The sequence below is a fragment of the Salvelinus namaycush genome, chromosome 35 (genome assembly GCF_016432855.1).
Source record: "Salvelinus namaycush isolate Seneca chromosome 35, SaNama_1.0, whole genome shotgun sequence".
NCBI lineage: Eukaryota > Metazoa > Chordata > Actinopteri > Salmoniformes > Salmonidae > Salvelinus > Salvelinus namaycush.
Window position 1 is genome coordinate 9180060 of NC_052341.1, and position 20189 is coordinate 9200248.

General features: G+C 40.6%; 1 protein-coding gene across 1 annotated transcript; it reads left to right on the top strand.

Annotated features, from left to right (window-relative positions):
• The first annotated feature begins 1726 nt into the window (after positions 1–1726).
• On the top strand, positions 1727–20189 carry hcrtr2 (hypocretin (orexin) receptor 2). Its single transcript, XM_038974614.1, has 7 exons — positions 1727–1943; positions 3846–4024; positions 12611–12854; positions 18159–18274; positions 18568–18788; positions 19521–19642; positions 20020–20189. Exons 1-7 carry the CDS (start codon positions 1727–1729, stop codon positions 20187–20189), a joined length of 1269 nt encoding a protein of 422 aa, XP_038830542.1.

Genomic DNA, 20189 nt, shown 5'->3' on the forward strand with positions numbered 1-20189 from the left:
GGAATTGTTAGATTACTTGTTAGATATTACTACACTGTCGGAACTAGAAGCACAAGCATTTCGCTACTCTCGTAATGACATCTGCTAACCATGTGTATGTGACCAATAACATTTGAGTTGATCTGTATCTGCAAAAGTTATTTCTGGGAAGATGATAGGTTTCCCTCAGCAAATCAAAGGAGGCAAAGGCTATACATTTTAAACTGTAAGCATTTAAAGGTTGGTTTTACTGAAAGATATCTGAAAGATATAGGCCTAACTATTTCACTGTGTAAACTTCTTCCACTACCATTAATCATTTTACTTTCAGGCAGCTAAGCAAGCACACAAAGTTTCTACTGAAACTTCCTTTTCTAGTTGTCATTGTTGTCAAGCACCCCTCCTTTTCTTTTGTTTGCTGAAGCGCGAAGACCCACCAGAACTCACCAAAACTATCACAGCTTATTGTGAAATAAACATTAATTACTTATTCGAAATTCGTGACAGGCACAAGAAAAAGTACACTTTTCTTGTGTATAAGTTTTCTTTCTTTCTTCATTATGCAGCCGTGTCTATTTTACAATAATCTGTGATACTGGGTTGAACTCACACACAAACTATACTTGTCTGTATGAAAACAGGAAGATACAGTTTTCAGCACAGGATGCTCTTCCTTTAGAGCACCTCAGCATCAAATTGAAGTGCTCAGAGGCTTCTAAGAGGGAGTGCCAGTCCCTCACCGCCAGTAAACATGCAGGAGTGCATGAGGCTATGGCCAAGTTTAATGATAGGTGCCAAACCAATTTCAAACCGCTGGGGTATGTGATCCCAATCAACCGCTGTAGACAATTTTGGGGATTAATGAACAGCTAGCTCAGGGTTTCCCAAACTCGGTCCTGGCCCATTATCTTTCAATATAATGGAAAACCCCCAACCTGGAAACAACATGCTGTCAGACAATGCCGTCAATATGCTGTTGCGTACCAGTGATTTATATGTGTAGGGAACCACTTGTCCAAGGCTAGGCAACCCTGCTCCTGAATTCAGGTTTTTGTTTTAACCAACATGGAAGACCAGGTGTGTTGAATTTAAAATGTTGATCACTGAACTGATTAGCTCAGTTGGTCTGGTGTGGTGCCGAGTTGGGACATAATCCTCCATTATCTGTGGCACTTTGGGAACAGGGTGGTCTACCCCTGCACTATATTTATATTGGTTTATAAACAAATGTGATGGACATCCCTCTCCTGTCAGAGTGGTTAATTGTCCACTTCTGCTTCCTGGTGACTTTTTCAAACTTTTTCCCAAGACAAAGATCTGACTTCAACTCTGGTCTTACTTTGCTTCAATAAGGTAACGATCAGGACCCTCCACTGAGACCTTTTTCAGTTGATTGTTACACATTTGTATATCACATCTTTCTATTAAAAATAATGTTATTTGATGAAGTCATCAAATCTGGTCTCCTCAATTCCTCATGCAATCACTTGTGTTTTATGACAGGGCTTCTGATATTTGTGGAATTAACCCCCCCCCCCTCTTTTTTGTCAACAAGGAATTTTCTGATTGGTTTCTTCCCTTGCATGATCCCTGCTTTGGAGAGATGGTCACATTGACGATGCCAAAGCGATTCAGATCTGGTGCATAGCCATTCTATTAGCAGACGTTAAACCCGATAGTCTGTTGCTCGTTCCAGGCGCGCTGAATGGACACTAAAAAGACCGTAAACACTTCCAACTATTGAAGGATGTCGGGGATCACAGTGAATTCGGATTGTGGAGAATGTTCACCCCCTTCGCATGAGCCTTGCACCACGGAATTACACCCATACTCTAGCATCGATGACGACGATGAACTGCTGAAGTATATCTGGAGGGAATATTTGCATCCCAAGCAATATGAGTGGGTTCTTATTGTAGGATACATACTTGTTTTTTTTGTTTCTCTCCTTGGAAACACACTAGGTAAGTTTTGGTAAAGGTTTTGGCGCAGGTTGGATTAATTGAGCCAGTATAATTTCTAAAATGTCATCCTCATTTTAAAGTGCATAGCATTAGAGTGCATAGCAAGTCCTCAAAGTTATCTGTGCTTCATTGAACATGATGGTAGTTTTATAGAAGTTAGGCTACTGGTGAGTCGAATGTAGGCTATGTATTACATATATTATTATTAATATTATTATTATATTCATTTGGTGTTCACTAATTTAGTATCAGTAGACTACCTTCTAAACAAGAGGTGACTGACAAACGAATGTATTTGGGAAGCGCAAAATAAAGACATTATCCCGAGTGCGGACATGCATGGGCATCTGTCTTATTTGGATGTGCATGCGACACTCGACAGGGAAAATGATAAGCCATGCGACCTGTAAAGTGATAAACCGCAATCAAAGTGCTGTAGCACTTCTCTGTAGCATTCTCTTTAAACGGTCGTTTTCCGTTTTAGCTGTTAATAATACTTGACAAATATAGTTGAGGGCATATTAGAAATTGTCAATAAAATATTTTTGGAACATCCTTATTAGGCCTATGCTTCTAGTTCAGAATAAGATGCCTGTGGAATAAATCAAGTCTACTGCATTAACATAGTCCCTTTACAAGTAGATGCTTCCAGTTTTCAGAACACGATTCTCGGGCAGTATCTTATCAAGACACTTAAGATACTGCTTAAACATGGCATATTTAAATACAATTTAATCTAGCCCTTAATAACTGCTATTATGAAACTATATGCTCATTAAATTATTGTTAATAGTCTTAATTAAATGTCTTAATTGATTCTAAACAATGTTTTCGGTGCTGACAATACTGGCATAATTTGACAATGTTTTCAAGTAGCCTACAATCCGTCTCATTTTCTCAGCGTGCAGTTTCTCTTGTTACTATGGCAGTGCTGTTCGCTTGTGTTGATCGGGCTCCCGATTGGCGCAGCGGTCTAAGGCACTGCGTCTCAGTGCAGTCCCTGGTTTGAATCCAGGCTCTATCACATGTGATTGGGAGTCACATAGGGTGGTGCACAATTGGCACAGTGTTGTCTGGGTTTGGCCGGTGTAGGCTGTCATTGTAGTTAAGAATTTGTTCTTATCTAACTTGCCTAGTTAAATACAAAATAGTGCAAGACATTTTGCTGTGGACTGAAAGGCAGTGTTCAACAGCCATCAGCGAAGACGCTTTACCCAAAGTTTAGGGCACAATTTTACTCATTCTTCATGAGCTGTTTGTGAATGAGACTGGTTTATTTGCCAATTATAATACATGTGTCTGTAGTGAGGGTGCATTGTGTATATAAGGCAGGAGGAGCGTTCTGTGCTTTTTGAAGAGCAGCGTTGGAGAATGGAATGATTCACTGCAGACTGGGGAACCTTTGAAAACGAGAAACCTGTTCAATATGTTTAACTCTCCTGAGTTTTTTTTAAACCTGTCCACATACTCTGTGGATACTGAGAGTAGGCTATGTTTACTGTGTTCATATCCCTTATTTTTACCTTCCACATTATTTTGGAGTAAATAAGAAATTTGTTTATGACAGTCTTGTTACAGATGTAGGCTTATTGTAGATTAAATGAGTCACTATTATACGATGTTGTTTGACTGCCCTTTTCATAATCACCAACTGACATTTAAGTGACATAACAGGACAACAGGTTAATTTGTAATACCTTCATATTGATTATGCAATTGATAGTTGTTATTCAGGTGCTGCTATTCAGGTGTTATTCAGGTTCTGTTATTCAGGTGTTATTCAGGTTCTGTTACTCAGGTGTGTGCTGTGTGTTGTATTGCATTTGATTTAAACTAATTAAAGTCATTGATGTCTCCCTCTATTCCTAACAGCAGCAGTCCTTGGTTGTGTCTTGTTGTCAGTTTGTTTTGCAGTGTGGAAAAACCATCACATGCGCACAGTGACCAACTGTTTCATTGTGAATCTCTCCTTTGCTGATGTCCTGGTCACCATCACCTGTCTCCCGGCAAGTCTTGTGGTAGACATTACAGAAACATGGTTCTTTGGAAACACTCTTTGTAAAATACTGCCTTACTTACAGGTAAGAGGATGTCTCAAGGTTTTTATTTTCACATTTCCCAACTTTCACTTTATATTAAAATCAAATAATATTTCATTTGTCACATGTGCTAAATACATTTACATTTTAAAATATGCTCTTATCCAGATGACTGCATACATTTTTGTACTCGTCCACTGCAGGAATCAAACCCACAACCCTGGCGTTGTAAGCACAATGCTCTACTAATTGAGTTACACAGAACTGCAAAAGGTGTAGACTTTACCGTGAAAAGCTTAGGTACAAGCCCTTTACCAACAACACAGAGTTAAAAAGTAAGAAAAGATGAGCAAAAAATAAATAAGGAAATGGTAACACAATATAATAACAATAACGAGACTATATACAAGGAGTACTGGTACCGAGTCATTGTGCAGGGGTACGAGGTAGTTGAGGTTATTGAGGTAATATGTAGGTAGGTAGGGGTAAAAGTGACTAGGCAATCAGGATACATTAATGAACAGAGTAGCAGCAGCGTATGTGAAGAGTGTGAATGTGTGCCAATGTGCGAGTGTGTGGCGTCAATATGCATGTGTGTGTGTGTTTTGTGTGTGTGAGCGTATGTACTGTAGGACAACAAAAAATAAAAGTGTGTACTGTATGAGAATATCATAGACCCTTTCATCAACATGAAAGAGAGGAGGATGGCATTGGCGTTTCTCTGCAAGAAGGGTGAGTCAACATGTTTTTTCTACTTGCAGGAGCGCACACATACACACAAATCAGAACCATGGCATGGACAGAGACATCATATTTAGCTTAAGTTGATTGGACTAAATTGTTTTTGGTATCTTTTAGTTATCACTGTATTAGACTAAGCATAGGTGATTTGATGATGTTGAAATGTTGAAAATGTGTGTGAGTGTGTGTGTGTGTGTGTGTGTGTGTGTGTGTGTGTGTGTGTGTGTGTGTGTGTGTGTGCGTGCGTGCGTGCGTGCGTGCGTGCGTGCGTGCGTGTGTGTGTGTGTGTGTGTGTGCGTGTGTGTGGGGTAGAAGCTGTCTAGGAGCCTTTTGGTCCCAGACTTGGCGCTCCGGTACTGGTACCGCTTGCAACTTCAAGCTTGATAGTTGGTACGGAACTCCAGGGTACTGAACAGTATTCTTTGAAGGGACCCCATGGTGATCCTTGTGCCATGGGAAAGTATTTTGCTTTCCCAGCTCAACTGCCATGGGCTTAGTCTTCAATGGATCAACATCATAATTCTCTTTTGATCCAGTGTGATGGAACATCCACTCAGCCATATGGGGCAGAATCCTATGCCAATCTGTGTGTCAGAGGATTAGCCTAAAGATTCAGACCTTACAGCCACTGTAATTACATCTTCCCTGTATGGTCTGAACGGCAGGCTGCCATGATAAGGACACCGCGGAGCCGACGTGAGATATGGCACAGAAAACGTACCTCAATCCTGAGATGGGATAAGGTGCTGTACACCTAATTATCCCATTACCAAAAATGATACAGTAAGATTGAAATACTGCTATTCTACTCTATGGGATAGGTGTCCCTACACCGGGACAGTTGAGCTATGTGATTAGCGTGACGTTTGTAAGTAACAGCAAACCTTCCAGGACACAGACATGTCTTATATGGGCAGAATGCTTAAATTCTTGTTAATCTAACTGCACTGTCCAATTTACAGTAGCTATTACAGTGAAAAAATACTATGCTGTTGTTTGAAGAGAGTGCACAACAACAAAAAACTTACCACAGTAACTGATCTGATACATTCACCTCTGAAGGTAAATCATGTACTTACATTCAGTAGTCTTGCTCTGATTTGTCATCCTGAGGGTCTCAGAGATAAAATGTAGCATAGTTTTGTTTGATAAAATCCATTTTATATTCAAATGTAGGAACTGGGTTCTACAGTTTTGAACCCCTGCTGTCTCTGGCTCCACACCCACCCTGCCCGGCCATCTAGATGTGTGAAAGTTAGTGTAGAAGCTAATGATCCGTCATGTATGATATTCCTGGGAGTGTGTAAACTTAAATGTTGTATTACCATATAATTTTTGTATTTTCTCTATAGTTATGTACTTTGACCAATTAGTTATGTATCAATTGACCAATTCGGCACATTTGGGCAGACTTGATACAAAATATTGTCCAGTATGGCTATGCTTCACTGGATCAATCTGAAACTTTGCACACACACTGCTGCCATCTAGTGGCCAAAATCTAAATTGCGGCTAAACTGCAATATTGTGTTATGGCCTTTCAAAGATGATGGATCAAAAACAATAATAGAAAACACATGTTTTTTTGTTTGTGTTATCTGTTACCAGATCTAATGTGTTATATTCTCCTACATTAATTTCACATTTCCAAAAACCTGAAAGTGTTTCCTTTCAAATGGTATCAAGAATATGCATATCCTTGCATCAGGTCCTGAGCTACAGGCAGTTAGATTTGGGTATGTCATTAGCTACAGGCAGTTAGATTTGAGCTTCAGGCAGTTAGATTTGGGTATGTCAGATTATTATATGATTTAATAATTTATATCAGTCTGCTAATACAGGACTAGTTAAGGCCCAGTGCACTACTTTTGTGAATACATTTTTGTAATTTAAAAAATATAGATTATTATTTTGTTTTGTATAGATTCTTTTCAGGGGTACTGCAGCACCCTCAGCACCCCTACTTTCCATGGCTATGAAAGCAACCCATTGGATTCCACAACACTTATGTTAACTACTCACCCCAATGCATTTTCAAGGAATCCAATTGGCTGCTATAGCATTAGCTAGCCCAGCATGCAGTTTAATAAAAAAACTAGCAGTTTTCCAATCTTCTCAATTCACCATTCATAATTTCAGGAGAATTAGGAGCACATTGACATATTCCATCACTGGACTGAGGTATGTTTTCCCAGCCATACACTGCACTGGGCTCTGACTGTCCACATTCTGGCATAGCACCGTTCCGAATACAGAGAAGAAATTAATGAATGTTGGATTCTGGCTAGTCCAAGGATATGAGAATATTGTCTAAAATGTTAGCCTTTTTTAAAAGTTTTATGAAAAGCTCTAAAGTCTAAACAAAATGACCTTTCTTCAGTCTCAGTTTATTTTCATGTTAAATGGGGGCATACTTTATCAATCAAACATACTTTATCAATCAAACATCTGATTGCCTAACCGTTGAGAAAATAACATTGAAATGATCTAAAGACAGCCTCTCATCCATTTGTGACTCATATTATTTTGCATTCATGCTGGGGACAAATATAGTGGATAGTGCCCTTACATATTTGCAATGCTGCCTGTTGACAAATATAATAAGTGGTCAGGAGATTGAGAAAGGGTTTATCAGGGTAGCTGATCTTTGGATTTCCTTAACACTGGACTGCATCCAAAACCCACAGACAAACGCCGGGAGTCCTATCAGTAAGGTCCTGGACTGAATTACTGTCTTATCATTCATGTCTGCCTGAAAGACCGTGTTGAGAGGACTACAATTACCAACAGAGGAGAGGCAGCTGGTGGTCTACCTCACCCCATCAAGAGATCAATTAAAACCATTTATAAAACCTTTACCTGATGAGCTGAAGAAGCAGAATATTAAACTGGGTTTCTCCCCTGGCCTACTTGCAGTGTGTCAAAAGTGCTTTCCCAAGGAAGGTCATCTGTAAATGCTGCACAAACTTCGTTGACATTTCATTAGTTACTCCAATATTTACTACAACACTGTGTGTACATCGTGCCTCTCCTAATGGCTGTGTGAAGCATGTCTGAGGTAAATTGGAATAGCTGTAACAGCTGTAGGGCCAATTTGATGTGTCCATTGGCTATAGGATGTTAATGAGAGAGCGCTGAAAATATCCCCCATCGTCAATCAGATGGCCTCAATTGTAATTCTCACAGCTCCTCCACTGTCTACGCAGGGGTGTCAAACTCATTCCACGGAGGGCCTAGTGTCTGCAGGTTTTTGTTTTTTCCTTTCAATAAAGCCCTAGACAACCAGGTGTGGGGAGTTCCTAACTAATTAGTGATGTTAATTCATCAATCAAGTACAAGGGAGGAGCGAAAACCCGCAGACACTCGGCCCCCCGTGGAATGAGTTTGACACCTGTAGACTCTACAGGCTCTTATTGATATTTGAGTAATGGCTGCAGATATGAAAAGAACATAACACTCTAAGATCAAAGTGTGTCAGCTGTTTTAAACCATCAAAAGTAGTCTAATGTCAAAAACAGTCCCGTGTAGCTCATTTGGTAGAGCATAGTGCTCGCAGTGCCAGGGTTGTGGGTTTGATTCACACAGAGGACCAGTATGAAAGAAGGATTAAGCTGTATGCACTTACTACTTCTGTAAGTCGCTCTGGATAAGCTAGTCTGAAATGTAAAAGGCCCAGGCTGTCTGTTTTGCAGATCCAGCTATATGACACAATCTAAAACGACTGTAAAGAATACACAAGCCCCATATCATTTCCAGATTTGTGATGTCTTTCTTTTTATTAATATGAAGTTGCCAAATTATCTCTTGAAAGTGTTATGGTTAATATAACCATAAATCCCGCCACTCTAAACCGACAGAGGAAACAAGGATAATAGAAAATGGCTGGTAGATTCATATCACTGTGATGAGTAAAAATCAAAATTTTGGGCTGTGAGGGTCATGGAATTTCAGATGACGGTTATTCGTCAGCCGAATGACCAGAGTCACGTCATAACCGTTTGAATAGCAAAAAATAACAACCAAAACACATAATTTTTTAAAGATGCACATTTTCTCCTCTCCTCCGCTCCTGTCTGCATGTGCTGCCATAGAAATAGAATGAATATAACGGGCTTCCCCATTCAAGTCAAGGATCGCATAATGGGTGGACTGTTGGCCGTTGGGTTGGTCTTATTTTAAGGTTAGGGATAGGCATAAGGTTAACAGTGAGACGGTTAGGTTAACAGGTTAACAGGTTAACAGGAGACGGTTAGGTTTTGTGTGGCTGGCTCCGTTGGTAGAGCATTGCGCTTCCATACTCAGGGTTGTAGGTTTAATTCCCATGGGGGAGTAGTACAAAAATGTATGCACTCACTACTGTAGGTTGCTCTGGATAAGTGCATCTGCTAAAATGCAACATACATTTTAAGAAGATAAATTGAAGAAATAGGCAGGGTTTATGACTTTGTGGCTGTGATAACTAGTGACGACCGCTGTGATTTGTTGGTTCAACTCAACTGACATTACAAACAAATTAATTTGATTGCATGAGCCACATCAGTTAACATCATTTGAATGAACATTCTAAATTACCATGGAAATTATTGCATCAATACCGTAGAAACAAACTCAACCGCACGAATGCCCGGTCGTCACGTCTAAAGTTAGCTGTTCGCTCCACAAAAACAAAATGGTTGTGACGGTTATTTTATTTTCATTGTAAATAAGAATTTGTTCTTACCTGACTTGCCTAGTAAAATAAAATAAAAATGCTGAGAATGTTGAATGTTAAGGGAGTATAGACCTGTTGAATATAGACCAGGGCCCCCATACTTTGATAGTATTTCGCCATATCAACAGTAATGCCGTTTTTTTTTGTGTGTCTATTGTGTAAACTCAGATTCATCATCAAATCAAATCAAATCAAATTTATTCATATAGCCCTTCGTACATCAGCTGATATCTCAAAGTGCTATACAGAAACCCGGCCTAAAACCCCAAACAGCAAGCAATGCAGGTGTAGAAGTACGGTGGCTAGGAAAAACTCCCTAGAAAGGCCAAAACCTAGGAAGAAACCTAGAAAGGAACCAGGCTATGAGGGGTGGCCATTCCTCTTCTGGCTGTGCCGGGTGGAGATTATAACAGAACATGGCCAAGATGTTCAAATGTTCATAAATGACCAGCATGGTCAAATAATAATAATCACAGTAGTTGTCGAGGGTGCAGCAAGTCAGCACCTCAGGAGTAAATGTCAGTTGGCTTTTCATAGCCGATCATTAAGAGTATATCTACCGCTCCTGCGGTCTCTAGAGAGTTGAAAACAGCAGGTCTGGGACAGGTAGCACGTCCGGTGAACAGGTCAGGGTTCCATAGCCGCAGGCAGAACAGTTGAAACTGGAGCAGCAGCACGGCCAGGTGGACTGGGGACAGCAAGGAGTCATCATGCCAGGTCGTCCTGAGGCATGGTCCTAGGGCTCAGGTCCTCCGAGAGAGAGAAAGAAAGAGAGAAAGAGAGAATTAGAGAGAGCATACTTAAATTCACACAGGACACCGGATAAGACAGGAGAAGTACTCCAGATATAACAAACTGACCCTAGGCCCCCGACACATAAACTACTGCAGCATAAATACTGGAGGCTGAGACAGGAGGGGTCAGGAGACACTGTGGCCCCATCCGATGATACCCCCAGACAGGGCCAAACAGGAAGGATATAACCCCACCCACTTTGCCAAAGCACAGCCCCTACACCACTAGAGGGGTATCTTCAACCACCAACTTACCATCCTGAGACAAGGCCGAGTATAGCCCACAAAGATCTCCGCCACGGCACAACCCAAGGGGGGGCGTCAGTGACTCAACCCACTCAAAGATCACGTCAGTGACTCAACCCACTCAAGTGACGCACCTCTCCTAGGGATGGCATGAAAGAGCACCAGTAAGCCAGTGACTCAGCCCCTGTAATAGGGTTAGAGGTAGAGAATCCCAGTGGAGAGAGGGGAACCGGCCAGGCAGAGACAGCAAGGGCGATTCGTTGCTCCAGAGCCTTTCCGTTCACCTTCACACTCCTGGGCCAGACTACACTCAATCATATGACCCACTGAAGAGATGAGTCTTCAATAAAGACTTAAAGGTTGAGACCGAGTCTGCGTCTCTCACATGGGTAGGCAGACCATTCCATAAAAATGGAGATCTATAGGAGAAAGCCCTGCCTCCAGCTGTTTGCTTAGAAATTCTAGGGACAATTAGGAGGCCTGCGTCTTGTGACCGTAGCGTACGTATGTACGGCAGGACCAACTCGGAAAGATAGGTAGGATCAAGCCCATGTAACGCTTTGTAGGTTAACAGTAAAACCTTGACATCAGCCCTTACCTTAACAGGAAGCCCGTGTAGGGAGGCTAGCACTGGAGTAATATGATCACATTTTTTGGTTCTAGTCAGGATTCTAGCAGCCGTATTTAGCACTAACTGAAGTTTATTTAGTGCTTTATCCGGGTAGCCGGAAAGTAGAGCATTGCAGTAGTCTAACCTAGAAGTAACAAAAGCATGGATACATTTTTCTGCATCATTTTTGGACAGAAAATGTCTGATTTTTGCAATGTTACGTAGATGGAAAAAAGCTGTCCTTGAAACAGTCTTGATATGTTCGTCAAAAGAGAGATCAGGGTCCAGAGTAACGCCGAGGTCCTTCACAGTTTTATTTGAGACGACTTTACAACCATCAAGATGAATTGTCAGATTCAACAGAAGATCTCTTTGTTTCTTGGGACCTAGAACAAGCATCTCTGTTTTGTCCGAGTTTAAAAGTAGAAAGTTTTCAGCCATCCACTTCCTTATGTCTGAAACACAGGCTTCTAGCGAGGGCAATTTTGGGGCTTCACCATGTTTCATTGAAATGTACAGCTGTGTGTCATCCGCATAGCAGTGAAAGTTAACATTATGTTTTCGAATGACATCCCCAAGAGGTAAAATATATAGTGAAAACAATAGTGGTCCTAAAACGGAACCTTGAGGAACACCGAAATGTACAGTTGATTTGTCAGAGGACAAACCATTCACAGAGACAAACTGATATCTTTCCGACAGATAAGATCTAAACCAGGCCAGAACTTGTCCGTGTAGACCAATTTGGGTTTCCAGTCTCTCCAAAAGAATGTGGTGATCGATGGTATCAAAGGCAGCACTAAGGTCTAGTAGCACGATACATATAAATGTTTATATTGTAATCATCCTTTGGTTATGGTAGTTAGTCAGACTTCATCATATATACTATACATATATATAATATATAATTCTAATACCTGACAGTCAATTATCTCTGCGCTTCTAACAAAAGCTAAGAGTACTTAGCACCTCTGAACAGAGTGCCGGCCGTCATTTTCAAACCAAGTGCAAGTCGATTCTACATTCTACAGAATCGTGCAAAAATGTCAGCAGTCAGATGTCCACCCGTAGGTGGTCCCTAAAGAAATACTGCGCTTAACGAATGGCAGATCAACATTCGGTGCGGTGTGTGTGGTCTCTAAGGGTTGCCTTACCATTCTGCTTTACATCATACCAATTCTAATTAGTCCATATAAATAGTTGATGCCTTGGGGGAGGTTGGGTGTAATCGTCCTGGGGGAAAACGGTTGCCCCTGCCAACATCTAGATCAGCCAATTGTCCCTGTCCATCAATGTTTTTCTGCTGGCAGTGACAGAATATTCATATTGAGAAGTCTTTTAAATTAGAAAATAGATAAAAAGAACAGTCATTTTCTTCTTCTCAATAATGAAGAGAAAGTATTATTTTGTTTGCCCAAAGGAAATCCCAGATTTTCTCTCAGCAGGTATATATTAAGTGTAGTACTTTTTGTACTGCTTCACTTTGTGCTTTAATTAACTGGACATCCTCTTTTTCAATCTCCCAGACAATCTCCGTATCTGTGTCAGTCTTGACTCTGAGCTGCATTGCTCTCGACCGCTGGTACGCAATCTGCCACCCGCTGATGTTCAAAAGCACGGCCAGGCGCGCCCGCAAGAGTATCCTCCTCATCTGGGGGGTTTCCTGTGTCATCATGATCCCCCAGGCCATCGTGATGGAGTGCAGCAGCCTGCTCCCTGAGCTCACCAACAAAACCAGCCTTTTCACTGTGTGTGAAGAGCGCTGGGGAGGTAGGCGGGCATCCACAAAATCCCTCCTCTCAATGCCATAGGAACTCGCCAAGACACTGTAACCCCAGACCAGACCAATTTCTAATACTCTAACTCTGCTGGATTAAGCTTGATTGAGAATGCCTGAAACAATTGAGTACTCCACTGGAGTAGTCCCAAAAGTATTAAGCCTGCCCATTTAGCATTCCAGACAGCCTCTAGTAAACAGTCACTGTTTGAACCAAGGTCTGGACCAAAGGCGACAGGCATATTTCAGTTCTTGTGACTAAACCTCCCGGAGCTGTTGTCAGATGGGGAATAATTAAGCAATAAATTCAGAGAGGGTGTGGTATATGGACAATATACCACGGCTAAGGGCTGTTCTTTCGTATGACGGAACGCAGAGTGCCTGGATACAGCCCTTAGCCGTGGTATATTGGCCATACACCACAAACACCCGAGGTGCCTTATTGCTATTATAAACTGGTTATCAATGTAATTAGAACAATGATAATATTTTTTTTGTCATACCCGTGATATACCACGGCTTTCAGCCAATCAGCATTCAGGGCTCGAACCACCCGGTTTATAATTTGTGTTACACTACAACATCTACACAAATGTGCTCGTTCTTTTCTGGTGGAATCAATATTTCATAGGAGCATTAGAAAAAAACATCTGTAATGTTATATACTGTAGTGTCTGCTGTGTTGACATCACTCTTAAAGGAAAATTCCACCGAAAGACTATCTATTGGTATTTGTTTCATTAATCCAATGTTCATATAGTCTCAAAATGTTTTTCATGTCAGCAATCAAGTTTTCAAGATATATAACTTTCAAAATACAGAAAAGTGCAGCATCATATGATGCAAAATGCATCATACCAGCTGTATTTCTGAATTTTGAAAGTTATATACTGTATCTTGAAAACTTGATTGCTGACATGAAAAACATTTTGGGACTAAATCAATAATGGACTAATGAAACAAATACCTAAAGATCGTGGGGTTTTCCTTGAAGGGATTCTGAAGCTGTGTGAGACCAGTATCCAAATGTCATTAATCCGCTGCTGTATAGTATTCTAATCATATACTAAGTGTGGGGATAACTAGGGAATAACTAAGTAGAATTCAAAAGGTACTCACACTCAAACCATGCAGAAAAAAACATGCAGGAGGCAGAGATAAAATGCTATTGGTGTTTAATTACATACTTGACAGTGAACACAAAAAGGTGCAGATCTAAGATGCAAACAGAAAGCATAGGTTTCAGCTTCATACTGTACCGTCATCTACTGTCAGCATGTAATTACATAGCAACAATATGTTTTTTATTTGGGCCTCTTGCAAGTTCTTTCTACATGGTTGAGTGTTCTATCCCAGCCTCCTACATGTTTTCTACATTGTTGAGTGTTCTATCCCAGCCTCCTACATGTTTTCTACATGGGCGGGTACCTTTTGAATTCTACTCAATGAGTTATACAAATGTAACATTCATGTTGACACAATATTGAAAACAAGTCACTGTCTTCCTTTGATAGGAAAAACGACTATCTAACCAGACTGTATGTTTAAGGCAGTGGTGGATGGTAGCACTTTAAATGGGGAGGACAGGCTCATAGTAATGGCTGGAATGGAATAAATGAAAAAATATCGAACACATCAAAGACCTGGTTTTCCATTCCATTCATTATTATGAGCTGTCCTCCCATCACCAGTCTCCCATTTATCTGTTCTACTGAATGATTCAGGGTCAGACAGTTGAAAAATACTTGGAATGCATTGAGGGATGACTTTGCAGGTTATCCGATAAAAGAGGCTTGGATGCCTCTTGATTGCTACAGACAAATACTCTTTCACAGAAAACCATACAACTATTGGCAGCACAATTGTTTAGATAGAAAATAAATGAATGTGTCAAGGCTATCGATTAAATGAGCGAGATGAAAGTTCTCCATCTCTCAAATTCGTTTTTGGGTGGAAAACCTTTGCAGGAATGTGTCCTCATGCAAACTCTCAACTTTAAAGGTTGATATCTACAGACGTAGGATCTTAATTTGCTGTAGGATCTTAATTTGATGCATGACATTTAAAACTTGTAGTGTATTTGAAGTGTAAAATGTCCATGCATTATGTAAGGGATAATCAGCGAGCGGCATATGCATTCTATGGAAAATAATGGACGACGTGGAAGGCATTTTTTTCCAGAGAACGCATAGAGCCCCGGTTGATTGTCCCTTTTACCATGGCATTATACCATGGCTATAATTTAACACATTTGCCACTAGAAATGTTTTCATTTGCCTTGGTAACCAAACAAATAGACTTGCTAGTTTAGCTAATCAAACCATCACTCCTAGCTTGCTGTTATGAAAATGAAATTCACCGATGTCAATAATGTTTTCAATTCGACTTTTGCTTTCAAAAGCAGGTCAAACATAAAACATGTAAGAAGGAACTATTGCCATTAAATTCAACCATGCGGATATTCCGTGCTTTACAGGGAAATAATGTATGCTCTAGAATGCCCTTCAAGCCAATCAGAAACGAGTATTCAACAATGCCATTGTATAAAATCCCTTTAATAGTTTACATTTCCTGTGGCTGCAGGATTATTTTCGTGCTGTAGCAAACTGGCTCAAATTAAGATCCTACATGGCAAAAGTATTAGTGGATTCGGCTATTTCAGCGACATCGATTGAAGAAAGGTGTATAAAATCGAGCACGCAGCCATGCAATCTCCATAGACACACATTGGCAGTAGAATGGCCTTACTGAAGAGCTCAGTGACTTTCAACGTGGCACAGTCATAGGATGTCACCTTTCCAACGAGTCAGTTTGTCAAATTTCTCCCCTGCTAGAGCTGCCCTGGTCAACTGAAGGGTTGTTATTGTGAAGTGAAAACATCTAGGAGCAACAACAGCTCAGCCGCGAAGTGGTAGGCCACACAAGCTCACAGAATGGGACTGCCGAATGCTGAACCGCGTAGCATGTAAAAATCGTCTGTGAAACACTCACTACCGAGTTCCAAACTGCCTCTGGAAGCAACGTCAGCACAATAACTGTTCATCAGGAGCTTCATGAAATGGGTTTCCATGGCTGAGCAGCCACACACAAGCCTAAGATCACCATGCGCAATGCCAAGCGTCGGCTGGAGTGGTGTAAAGCTCACTGCCATTGGACTCTGGAGCAGTGGAAACGCGTTCTCTGAAGTGATTAATCATGCTTCACCATCTGGCAGTCTGATGGAGGAATCTGGGTTTGGCGGATACCAGGAGAAAACTACCTGCCCGAAGGCATAGTGCCAACTGTAATGTTTGGTGGAGGAGGAATAATGGTTTGGGGTAGGCCCCTTAGTTCCAGTGAAGGGAAATGTTAACGCTACAGCATACAATGACATTCTAGACAATTCTAGTGCCAACTGTAATGTTTGGTGGAGGAGGAATAATGGTTTGGGGTAGGCCCCTTAGTTCCAGTGAAGGGAAATGTTAACGCTACAGCATACAATGACATTCTAGACAATTCTGTACTTCCAACTTTGTGGAAACAGTTTGGGGAAGGCACTTTCTTTTTTCAGCATGATAATACCCCCATGCACAAAGCAAGGGCTGAATGGAAGCAAGTCCCCGCAGCAATGATCCAGCATCTAGTGGAAAGTCTTCCCAGAAGAGTGGAGGCTGTTATATCTAAAAGGGGGGACCAACTCCGTATTACCGCCCATGATATTGAAATGAGATGTTCAACGAGCAGGTGTCCACATGTAGTATATGTACAGTACCTGCATCTCAGACTTATGCCACGTTCGCATGCTATTCAGAACTCGGAAATGTTAGACTTTCTAACTTGTTGAACACATCACGTATATAACTACAACCCGTTAGCAAGTCGGACATTTCTACTTTTTTTTAGTTCTGACTAGCACGTGAACGCGGTATTACTCATGACTCACATCTCTGAAATGCAAAAGTTATCATTTAAGTTGTATGGGGACAGTTACATTGCCAGGATGCAATTTTTGCTCAGCAGTTTGTCTAAAGCAGGGATGTCAAACTCTTTCCATGTATGGCAGAGTGCATTAGTAAATTGGTATGCCCGCTCCCACCTATCTTTTTCATGTCTTAGGTTATCCGCAAAAGTTAACATGGATAGAATGCAAGAATTTAGTAATATTTGCAATATTCTAATAATTCTCATGTGCCAGTGTATCGCCCAACCGTGCCATGGTGAAACTTGCAGTCCTGTAGACCTGAAATAATTGGATCTTGGAACTTGCATCCAGCCAACCAGAAAAGCAAAGTTAAGCAATTCATTAATTCTTGATAGACAGGACAAGTCTTGTCCTGCAAAAAACCCATAATTTTTATAGTTGAAAAAATTGATTTAGCAAGCACTAGGCATTTAGAGTTAGGCTAAATGTGGAGTGGAGCTTTATAGTAAGGGAAATGACATCACATGCCCAACGTACCTTCAAAAATATTTGGCAATCATTATTTATTTGAAAAATACCGTTTCCATAATCGTTTGTCACAATAAAGAAAGCTTGACAAAAGAAAAATCCGCCTCTGTTGAATATATATAAATGTAGTAGATGTTTAGAACATTTCTCCTATAACTGCCTTTTACATTACACATGTCGCAATGTTTTCTTTTGTGACATAGATTTTGTTGAATAAACTTGGGTCAATGGAAACTTGCCTACTTATTCAATTGTTATTTCTTAAAGTGTAGAATGTTTTATTTGTTCCGCTGAACCTTTCTGTGATAGGAACCATATTCAGCACAATCTGATGATTCCCTTTAAAAAATGTCTCTTTTTGATGGAGAGTTCTGTCTTGCCACTCAATTTAAATTCCTGCACAGTAACTACAAGCTCATGCATGTTACTGATAAATATGTATATAAATGTAGACATGTTTGTTTCCCCTTTGGATTTGACCAATTACCACCACAATTCCTACAGTACCCTTATGATAAAGTACATAATCTCACATGTGATCAAGTGAAGTATTCCAAAAACACTTGTTTTCATGTGATCTCTGATCTTATGTGAAGTTAATGTGATAACATGTGACAACATGTAAAGCAACATGTGATAACATGAAACTACACATGTGAAAACCTGTGAAACAATGTGAAGGGTTGCAAAAACATTTTTTCACATGAAGTAACATGTAACATTTCATGTAAAATCATGTGATTTTCCACATGTGAAATCATGTGATTTTCCACATGTGAAATCATGTGGTTTTTCTGTAAGGGTAGCGCCTCTAATTTACATCTATGTCACAATCATTTAGTTAAGTCACATTTCATTCTCTCAACAGCTGATGTCTACCCCAAGGTGTATCACACCTGCTTCTTCATCGTCACATACTTCGCTCCCCTCTGTCTGATGGTTCTGGCATACATCCAGATATGTCATAAACTGTGGTGTCAACAGGTATCTATGTAAATTTATGTTTGTGAAAGATAACAGACAACATTTGCACTGTTTCTTAGCAATCTGTCTCTTTGTTGATTCTCCACATTTATTTCTAGATCATGCATTCACCAATTTATCAGTGTCCATTATCCTTGCAATTATTTGACAATGCACTCTCAGATTATGCACTCCACTGTTCAGATCCTTTCCATTGAGCTTTTTGAATGTTTTGAGTTTTAATAAGCTTGTCAAGCAAACGCTGTTCAAAGACCACAGTGTGATCGGCTGTGGGTTGTGGGTTCTGTTAACAGATTCCTGGGACGTCATCTGTGCTACAGAGGAAGCGGACGTCCCTCCAGGGTTCCACTTATCCTCCAGGACCTGGAGAGTCAGCCAGGGTCCGGACCAGCACAGTGTCCGCTGAGATCAAACAGGTCCGGGCCCGCAGGAAGACAGCCCGCATGCTGATGGTGGTCCTCTTTGTCTTTGCCCTCTGCTACCTGCCCATCAGCGTACTCAACATCATGAAAAGGTAGCAGCCTCTTTGGCTGCTCTGTCTCTCTGTCTTCAGGATCAATAGCCATTACACTCTAGGATTCAACATAGAGATGTTTCAATGAGTCAGAAGTTTCGATTTGGAAATGAGTCATTTGACTCAAATAACGGTTGTCATTCACAGTAGTCCCTGGTAAACATTGTGTTTACAGAAAAATGTGATCACATACTGAGAATTTAGTAATCTGTAAGCATTAATTTAGCATACCTAGATCACACATGTTCTGATCTATATCAATGCGGTAAGCAAACATATTTGTGATGTCTGTCTCTCAGGGTGCATATCGTTGCTGTCTGATGAAAACCTATTTTCTCCAAAACAGAAGCTTTTCAGGAATTTGAAAGAATGACCGTAATTTCCCATTAATATACAATGATGAAACTTCAGAAGCTATGTTGAATATATTTTCTTGGTCCTAGAGTCATGAAATGTTCAGAGTACATTGAGGGTAGTTACTGCTTTCAATAAATGTAAAATAATTATGAAAATTGGCAAAACATTTAGTTACGAGGTTTTCATCAGACAGCGACGATATATCACTTGCTATTTATTCATAGAATGAGGTAAAATAGAAATTAGGCTAAACTATCTCTTTAATACCCCCCACCCCTGCAAACACCTGTCAATAAGCTATAGCTCCATTTACAGCTTCAACACACTTGGTGTCATTACTGATGAGGTCTCACTGATGTTACCTTGTCATTGCAGAGTGTTTGGGACGTTTAAGTACACAAACAGCAGAGAGACTGTATACGCCTGGTTCACGTTCTCACATTGGCTGATATATGCCAACAGTGCTGCAAATCCAATCATCTATAACTTTTTAAGTGGTGAGTTTGTCTCAAAATACTTTGTTCATGATTTTATTGCCCCATCTGCTGGACAGTATAGTATATCACAACACACTTAGAGTGGAGCTTTGGAAGAGGGATTTGATGTGCCGGGGTAACTTGTTCAATCAATTTTAATGGTAAAGAAATGTAATACTTAAGTGGTAGAATTTCAACAGAATACCACTTTCATATGAGGTTTGATTAGTGGTGAAGAGTGTTGGGCCAGTAACCGAAAGGTTGGTGGTTCAAAAAACTAGATCTGTCTATGTGCCCTCGAGCAAGGCCCTTAACCCGAATTGCTCCTGTAAGTATAACAGCGTCTGCTAAATTACTAAAATGTTATGTGTTTAACAAAGTTTAGCTTTTTTCCACAGGGAAGTTTCGAGCGGAATTCAAAGCAGCATTTTCCTGTCGCTCTTTTGGCCGATGTCAGAACCAAACAGAGGGCATACGGACAAGAATAAACACTGACAGCCGTAAATCCTTGTCCACTCAAGTCAACAACATGGACAATGTCTCACGGATATCTGACCATGTGGTTTAA

What these genes read in the sequence shown, in the direction of transcription:
- hcrtr2 (XM_038974614.1), top strand. Translation starts at nt 1,727, where the DNA reads ATGTCGGGGATCACAGTGAATTCGGATTGTGGAGAATGTTCACCCCCT. An exon ending in GTGTGAAGAGCGCTGGGGAG is followed by an intron (nt 12,855 to 18,158) that starts GTAGGCGGGCAT and finishes TTCTCTCAACAG; the next exon opens with CTGATGTCTACCCCAAGGTG. An exon ending in CATCTATAACTTTTTAAGTG is followed by an intron (nt 19,643 to 20,019) that starts GTGAGTTTGTCT and finishes TTTTTTCCACAG; the next exon opens with GGAAGTTTCGAGCGGAATTC.